This window comes from Phalacrocorax aristotelis, chromosome 1 (genome assembly GCF_949628215.1).
Source record: "Phalacrocorax aristotelis chromosome 1, bGulAri2.1, whole genome shotgun sequence".
NCBI classification, from domain to species: Eukaryota; Metazoa; Chordata; class Aves; order Suliformes; family Phalacrocoracidae; genus Phalacrocorax; species Phalacrocorax aristotelis.
The window spans coordinates 214,124,530-214,133,697 of NC_134276.1; the positions used below are offsets into that span (position 1 = coordinate 214,124,530).

Below are 9,168 nucleotides of genomic sequence, written 5' to 3' on the forward strand. Positions count from 1 at the left end.
CTGAATAGTTATTAAGTGAATAGATTTCCTTACTAACTAATCAGAATAGATAATAGAAGAAACTATTCTAATTAGTTAATAAGACTACTAGGAAGGAGGACATGGTGTCCTTTTCAGTAAGACTAGCTCAGGCCTTTGGACACCTTGAAGCGGATCACAGCCTACTCTAAGGAAACGTGAGCAGCAAACTTTCATATACAGCTTGTGCTGAAGCCATGGAAGGCTGAGGAAGACATTTATGAAACAGGAACATAAGAATGACCAGCTGGAAATGTCCAGCTAGCCCTGTGTCTTGTGTCTGTGGGTGGATGACAGAGGACACCTTTGGATGAGTATAAGAAAGAGGGTAAGAATAAGACAAATCATCTTTTGGCAGACAGTTGTGGAGGGACTGTTGTTCAGAGACCATCTGCTCTCATAGGACACTATCTCATGAAGTTGGGATTATTGTGGAAAGCACTGTTCCAGATAAATAGCAAATATTGTTTGTTTCATTTCAGTCAAGGCAAGTTTACACAAGCGTATATATAGGCTAAAGCTTGCTTGCCCAAGTGGTTCTGACGTGAGTCAGTCACGATTCAGGAGAAGCCCAACTGTGTTAGTACAAGAGAAGGCAGGACAAATTTGGTTCTTACTCATGTAGCTACATAGCTCCTGGTTTGAAGTGTCTCATGCTGGTCTACCTTGAGGCTATTTGTACCAAGCCCATATAAAAGGAAGGAGCTGTAGATGAAGTGTCCTGCGGTGGAGCTCACAGGAACCTTGGCTGCCTTCTCAATGAGGATTCACCTGTGAGGCGCTGCCTACACACACCAGCTCTACTTTACCTCCATGTGCTTTGCCAAGCGTCCTGGGTTCACAGAGATGACATGTTCATAGGAGCTCAGTTTCCTTCGAATCATTTCATGGTAGTGAAGTTCAAACTGGATCTTCGTCCCTGGGGGCACATTCACTTCGGTTTTGAAGTTTTCCATATCCAAGGCATTGCTCCTGAAAAGTCAGCTGTGGGGTTATTTTGAGAAAATACAAGGAGAAAGAGAGCTTCTTTGCATTTTGGTTTAGAGTTATGCATTTGCTGGGTCTGATTCTAACTGTGGTCTATACCAGGGAACCACAGTTGTCTGTTTGCACAATATGTTTTATCAAGCTGAAAGCAGAAACACAAGTTAAGTCCTTGACAACTAAATATCAGAGTTGCTGTAAGTAAACAACCCGTTTTCCCCTCCAGGGTTCCCCCGGCATCTATCTCCTCCTGGGGTGGGTCACCCCAGTTCTCCTATGAATAAGTTCAGTACAACATCCATATGCCAAAGTTTTTATACCTTACTATTCCAGCAGCTTTGCCTTTGGCTTTTGCTTGAGCGTACATTTTTCTGGCTTCAGATTTTTCCCGAATTTTGCTGGTAAATGTTATACCATTGACATCCCTAGGAGAGAGAAGCACAGTCAGTTTGCAAAAGAGGCAACTTTACAATTGATGACTGTTTCTTCACTTTAGAAAAACACCAGTGAAATCTAATCTGGTGGGAAATGAAAGAATAAGGCCCTTGTTTAACCCCAAAGTAATGAAGTCTGGTTTCCAGTAGCTCTTTATCTTTTTCCTTACCTGATTTTTTATTTCAGTTAGCCAGCGCTCTTGTGCTCTGAGGAGGATCTGCTCTCCCCCACCTCCTGCATGCTTTCCCCATTCTTTGGGCAGGGCAGGCAGTTACTCCTGTCATGGCTGTTTTGGAACATGGATCAAGACAGGTCTCCTCGCCAGCAAGCTGGCTGCTGCCTCTCTGAGTGGATACTGAACCAGGCTAGTTTCTTTCTGTTCAGTGAGGGCTCTAATTTGGGTCTCTCTCTCTCCCCTTTGATCTGGTGCCAACTTGCACAAGACAGGTAGGAGCTTAGTCTATTTGAGACTTCTGTCCTTTTGTCAGATATTGTTGATGTTGGCCAATGGCCCAGTGATTACTGGAGAGGAAGAGATGGGAAGACAGACAGTATGACAACGTGACCCTTTTTTCTTTGAGAAAGCCTGCTAAAATTACCCTGAAGCTGGAAAATAATAAGAGGTATTTTGCTTTTATGAATACTTCCCTCCCACCACATTCTGCCACCACATTGAACCCTGCCAGGGCACAAGGCTGATACCTGCCCACTACTTACATAGTAAAGTTGTCAATAAAAGCTCCTTTGGGGACTTGTACATCAAACACTATATGCTGGGACCGTTTTGCGTTATTCACCATTTTGGCTTGGATCATTGTGTTGGCCAACCGTGACGTTACAGTGGATTGAACTTTGTAGCTGTAAAGACCTATCTTGTCATCGTCCTCCACCTGTAATTGACAAAATTACTCTATAAATTTAGGACATAGCTAGAAAATATGCCCTAGAGGGCAATATCAACCCTTTTAATAGTCTCAGTGCCTTTTTTAAACTGCTGTTCCTTACAATACGGCAGCTAGATGGGACATGAACTGAAGTTCAGGACACCTCCATATTTTACCTGGCAATTGTGGAATGTGGTTCATTATAACATTTCAGCTGAAAGAGGGAATTTATTAAGCTGGAATGTTTTCCTTGCTTTTGACCATGCAACCAGTCCTTGGAATGACTCTATTGGTGCAATCCAGCATAGAAAGGTACACAGTAATCCTCAGCATCATAAACAGAGGAGGAGAGAGCTTACATTTTCAATAAATGTCCTAAATAAGGGGTACCTGAAGCACTGGTTACCGACCTAGCCTTGTAAATGGTTAAACCATGGCAGTGGAAGAACAGTATTAAACTGGTATATTGAGATATTGTCTTTGTCTAATCGCTTTTGATGCTCATTTCTTCATATTTATCATACCCTTCTCCCTCCAGGAGCAGTTGTATAAACAGCATTGTGCAAACAGCGTTCTGTTTAAAGAAAATAGGTTAATACCCAACCAGCAGTAAAAACAAGGGACTGAACAAACAAAATGATTGATTTCCAAAAAATGGTTAACTAGAAAATCACTTTGTTCAGTATTATTTTCCACAGAGGAAGAAAAAAACTCACCAGATCTCCAACATAGCCCCAGTCAGATGTGCTTCGCTAGAAAAGAAAAATGTGGAGAACGTATTTCAGCAAAGCTAAGAACGCAGATTGTGGCTGTTTAGAGACAGGGATCAGACAATGGGAACATCTAAAAGCTGCTTTCTAAGATGATGAGAATTGTTTTTTCTCAGCCTTAGTGTGCATATTCCTTTTGCCTTATTTTATGCATTTATACGTGGGATGTTTGAGCACGTGTTCTCCCAGCTGTGAATTAGAGGCTATCAAAACCAGAAGGACAGCTTGCTTCCTCTGTCTTTATGTTTTATGTAAAACATTCTCTTCCAGAACAAAAACATGCTTCCTGAAGGCAAAACCTGCTGGCAAAAAGTCATACTCAGAAACCTTAGCTTTTAACACAAAAATTATATTTTTAAAAAATCATTTTTCTAGGAAAAGCGGAAAAACCTCAAAATCCAGACCTTTTAATCTCGTTTCAGTTTACAATATAGAATATATATTTATATTATTGTGTTATATGCAATATGTATGCACACAAAAACCTATTGCATAATTGATATTACATTTATATACACACATATATATAAATTCAGTTATATATGCACTGCTTAGAAGAGCTGAAACTGTTCTTTAATGGTGTTTTTTTCCCTGCCATCGGACTAGTTCCATTTGGAGATTTCTGTGAAGAGGTGGTGACATCTTGTGGCCGTTTGAATCATTCTGTTTAATTCCCTAAAACTTAAACTCACAGGAGTAATACTGGGATGGGATTTGGCTCACTTATTTCTAGGGGGGAGATGCAGTTGTTTAGTGCAGCTGCCTACTTCGGTGTTACCATCACAACTAGGCAAACTTTACCGTCAATGGAGTGATCCCTTTCATCTGAAAATAGATATTCCCCTTTGGTTGAATGAGTCCTGCCCTAAACCATGCTGACTGTACTGACTAGAGGAGTGGGCAGCCAGTGCTGCTGGCGGTGCCCAAGGGTGCCACCCTGGCCTTCGGCTGGGGCTCCAGGATGTCATGAGGCTCCTGTAGGTTTTGCATGATATCTGGCAGCCAGTAAGATGTCTTGGACACTGCTAGATCCATACACGTAGGCAACTGAACTGAGCCCTTCAGCCACTGATGATGAAAAACTTAGTGAAACTGGTTAAGGTACTGATGGCTAAATTATAAAAAATGTACCAAAACATACCAACCTCATCTCAGGTTTCAGTAGCACTTGAATTCAAGAGGCCAAAAGGCCGCAGAAGATGCTCCTGAAAACTGCATTAGTCACTTAGTGCATATAAGGCTTGTGATACAGTTACTAAGTTCATTTGAAGCTAATTAATATACTGTTACTAGAAGAATCTTGGGCTGCTTAAGAGATGATATATGTGATAGCAAGATCATTTTAATGAGATGATTTTAAGGCTCCTTTAAAGCCAGGTGTCCTTCCTGTTTGTTTTTATGAGAGTGGAGGAGAAGGGGGAGGTGCTGATGGAGACGTGAGATTAATCCTTGCCCATATAGTGACTCCCACTGCTGCTGTTAGAGATCAGACATGGGGTGGGCCAACCAGCCCCCTAGGATCTCAAAGGTTGCAAAGAACAGCCACTCCCAACAGGTCAGGAGGACAGAGCAGTAGATAACTATGCTTCAGGTTTGAGCACTGGTGTGGCTACTAAGAACATGGGCTTTGGAGGGACTTCTGTGGCACATGAGACTCGTGTTATTTCTGGCATGAGGATTCATGATTGATCCTTGCCATTAAACCACATCCGGATCTGCTAATGACTGAACTGTGGGGAAACAGTACCTTGTGCTGTATGTAATGTGTAGCAAATTGTTAATCAGGGAAGTGCTTCAGGAACTTTTTTAAGGGTCTGGGCTTGACTTTTATCCAGGCCTGCTGGCCCTGACTCATCCTGTCCTGTCTGTGGAGGAAGATGCCATGGTGTCAAGGGGAGGAACACATTACAACAAGTAATGCATTACAAGAGATTGCCATTTTTACGTCATCTATGGGATGCCTAGTTTACCATCGCTTTTGAGTTGCAGTCCACAGGGTACTTCTGAGGTGTGATTTAGTAAAACAAAGAAAGCAGATTCAGAGGTGTAATACTGTATTCAAAGGAAATTACTTTTCTACTGGGGCAGGTTGAAAAGCAGATGCCCAGCATGAGAAACTAGAAAGAAGATGAGATCTGCCTGGCATGTCCTCCCAGTTCTTTGAGGTGCTGTTTCCTCATAGTGTTTCCTCACTTTTTTCATGTCAGTAATTTCCTAAGCAGTTTTTAATACACTGCAATTTCATTGCAGCCTCTTCAGACTCCTTTTAGGAATCAAGATCCTACTGTGAGGTGCAAGAAGAGTAATTTCAAACGTAAGGTTTGGTAGAGGTTGTCTTCACAGTGCTGCAGATGGATCCTGGTCTCTCCGGTCGCATTTATACCCTGGGAGCTGGGGGGCTCTCCAACCAGTTGATTCCACCCTCTGTCCTTACATATTTCCTTCCTGTGCTGGTTCTCATGTAGAGGAAACCAGGCAGGCAGAGCAGTAAGGCGATAGGTGTGATCTCACCTGGCTCTGGACAGCCAGAGATCAGGACCAAGACTGGGAGACATGCTGCAGAACATCCCGCCCACAGTCTAGACACAAGCTCCATTATCTACCTCCAGAACAGAGATAACGGCAGTGCACCATGATACAGAGGTTCACAAGGTTACTTGCATTCCACATTTCTGTGGTCATGAGGACCTTTCACATACCTGAGACACAGTATTTTTGGAATTACTCAGGAGCAAATATTTTTCACCAGAATACCTGATCTGGACATAGAAAACAATTCTTTCTATTTAAAGCTAACCAGTAGGGTCTGCAGAGGAGTTCTGTTGTCTTGTTGCCAATGGGCTAGTGAGCTCACTGTAGAAAAACAGTGCTAAAACATTAATTTGGAAGGCAGTCTTCCTCTAGTGATTAACAGTAAGTAACTGTATACCTGCTGTTGGCCAAGAGCTGCTGTCTCAAGACGTTTCATGTAGTTCAATCTTATTTATTAATATTTTATCATGACTCAAGTAACATAAGAGTAGCTCATCTTATAGCTGAGATCTTAGTTCTACTGGTCTGCAAAGACTCATTTGATAGGTAAAGGATGGGAAATAATACATAGGAATATAAGGAATAACTGGTATAATAAAACCACTAGTAGAATTGCAAATTACTGCATGCATATGTCTATAACACTGCGTATCCAGAAAGTTGGGGAAGAGAGGCAGCTTAATACATATGGCATTACTACAGGCATGTTGGAAAGAAAGATGCCCTGAAGAAGGGCAGCTAGAGAGGATTTCTGCTTAAATCATGATTAAATTATTTAAATACTGGTCTGGCAAACGTGATCTGGTTTGATTCATATTTATGCTAAAATCTCCCATTTTTCTGGCAGTGCAATGGAGGCTTCAGGTGCCAATAAGTTACATTTACACTCTGTGTGAGGCCCCTTTTGAAAAGCCTTAGGATAAAGAAGAATCATGTTTACTTGTGCTTAACTTCAAAGATACTGGGAAATCCAACGTTACTCAAGAGGATCTTTTGTTTTCACTATATTGAACAAGCTCCAGAAAGGCAGCACCAGAGCTTGGTGGAGGACAAAGTTTGTCCTTAACATAATTTCTTTCATGCAGTGTAACAAGTTAATACCTTCAAACAAATGATTTAATTACTGTTATCGATTACTACTGTGTAAAACAAAAGAAAACTCCTGCAATCCTGTTTTAAACACTTCTGTTTCAGAAGCCAACAGACTATAACAACCTGCAACCCATCAGCACGCTGGAAACAGATTTTCTTCCCTGGTCTCAGAGTCCACCAGCTCATTACCCATGTGACACCACGCTGCGTTCTCTTGACCGGCATTAAATATGAATGAATGGACTACCTGCAGGTCTGAAAGGTTTCAGCCTACATTGCCAGCGTCTGTAGTCCTTTTCCATTTTTTTCATGGAAGAGCCTTACCAGTATCAATGGGATTTTTCCCACACATGAAGTTAGACAGACAAGTATCTCCATTGTTTAGCATCTGTATTATGGTCTCTAGGAGTGCAGGTATGGAACAAAGCCTTATCATGCTAGGTATTGCATAAAGGATAGTAGCAGTTCTTATCCCGGTGGGAGATTTGGAGGTTGCAATGCATACAAGGACCAGCTGGTCCCACCTGATTGCACACTCCTATTCTGTGACATGGAACAAACCACCTGGGGAGAGCTCCCAAGCATTCTTGCTTCCCTTTTTTTGAAGCATTTCTGGGTACTCTACCTGGTACCTTCCATTCCTTGACTTCGAGCTTGAAGGAAATCCATCGATTTCTAGGTCAATCAGGTTTTCCACTTCCTAGAGGAGAGGGGAAGAAAGAAAGAGGTGCTGCTGCTGCCTTACTGTTTGATTTATCACTTGATTTATTATTAATTAGCACTCTAATGGAGTTCCAAAGGGAATTTAGCTCCCCTTGGTGCAAATGGAAAGCAGAGGCACAAACAATCTCAGACCAAAACGCTGCATCTTCACACATTCAGTGTCCCTCCATGACCAGCTAGCTTTATGTACTCTTACAAGATCATGACCTTTACCATCATCTTACAACCTTTCCTTCTGAAACAAGGAGTAATATTTAACACACTGAAATGACCATAAAAAGCAAGCAGCAGATTATCATCAGGTTGGGTCTAGCCATGGTAACTACAGCATTTCAGGTACTGACCTCACTTAAGCCAGCAAGATCAGAGAAATTCTGCTCAAACAAGTAGAAATTTTCTCTGGTTTTATACTAATATTCCTGCGAACTAAATTTGTTCCATTCACAATGAAGGAACATCAGGTCTTTTCCAAGTGCAAAGCAACACTCATTCAATTAGAAGCATGGTCCTTACACCACAGCGATACCCTTAAGTTTGTCAAAAGTTTAATTTATGGCAACAAAGAGGTTTAAGTTCATGAGTTGCTCTCCAACTTTTATGATAGCATACACACAAAATTAACTTATATTGTTTAAGCACGTTGATGTTTAATTGATACAGCATCTATGGTTAGAAAGGACCACAGGTCTGGAATATTCATCCTGAAAATTACAAACTCAGGATAACAATCTCACTGGGTCATGAAGAATGCTATAAGAAGATAGAAAGAGAAAATATTCGCACTCACTAGTTCTTTTTGTTAATCTTGCAAAGGAGAAGAAAGCCTCACACCATCCCTGCTGATTTCACAGAAATATCACAGTATAGCAACGTGGGAATGGGTGTAGACACCCAAACCTAACGTCACCTGAGTCTGGGGGTTTAAATTTGGGCTGAGTTTCAGAGTAAAAGCTATAACTATACTTATTTTCATTACTGTATTATCCTAAGCAATTACAAGCTTTTCTATAAACTCTCTCATCCCTCTGCTGAGGAATGTATAGTCAATAGGATCTTAACTACGTATTTGAATTCCAGTTAAAAACCTGAGTCCATATGAAGCTTTGCTGAAGTTCATAGTGGTCCATACTGGAGACCCCATCCACAAAGATATCCAAGTGCTCTGTTTCTGCTTCTTGCACGGAAAGAGGATGTAAAGCACACTGAAGGTCTGAGCATAGAAGCCCACTTGAATGTTTAGAGGTTTAGACCGCCAGAAAAGGCAAAGCTAAGGTAAAAATATGAATCCTGCTTGAAAAGAAACTTGGAGTTATGCCCATACTACCCCAACTTTAATGATATTAAAAAAGCACCCCCAAAAATGGTAGGTGAAAACCAATTATCAGAACAATCCCATTTACAGCTAAAAGTAGAGGAGAATTTGTGAGATACAAGCAGAGCTATGAAGCAATGACACAGTTCTGCTCCCACTGAAGTCAGCTGCAGCTTCAATGTTGACTTCAGCATGGGAAGGAGACCTAGGTCCTGCCTGGGAATACTCACATCTGGGATTTCGTCGATAACAAGATCAAAGCTTCCTACTCCAGAAATGAGGAACAAAACCAGGAAGCAGAGCAGATGCTTCATTTTCTTCCTGCTTGCCTCCTGAGAGCAGCCCGCATAGGTAGTAGGCACAGATCTTCCCTTCTCTGAGACAAGTTCAAGGAAACAGCTCAGGGTTATGCAGTATT

The 9,168-nt window shown here is 41.6% G+C and overlaps 1 protein-coding gene across 1 annotated transcript in view; it reads right to left on the reverse strand.

The window, feature by feature from the left end:
• Positions 1-9,168, reverse strand: part of ITIH2 (inter-alpha-trypsin inhibitor heavy chain 2) — a 29,046-nt gene extending 19,878 nt beyond the window's left edge. Inside the window, exons 1-6 of the mRNA XM_075081646.1 lie at positions 8,981-9,168; positions 7,341-7,415; positions 3,038-3,073; positions 2,155-2,327; positions 1,323-1,427; positions 828-990 (exon numbers count right to left, since the gene is read on the reverse strand). Coding sequence (XP_074937747.1) covers positions 828-990; positions 1,323-1,427; positions 2,155-2,327; positions 3,038-3,073; positions 7,341-7,415; positions 8,981-9,064 — 636 coding nt within the window. The 5' untranslated portion in view covers positions 9,065-9,168. The remainder of the gene's footprint in view (positions 1-827; positions 991-1,322; positions 1,428-2,154; positions 2,328-3,037; positions 3,074-7,340; positions 7,416-8,980) is intronic.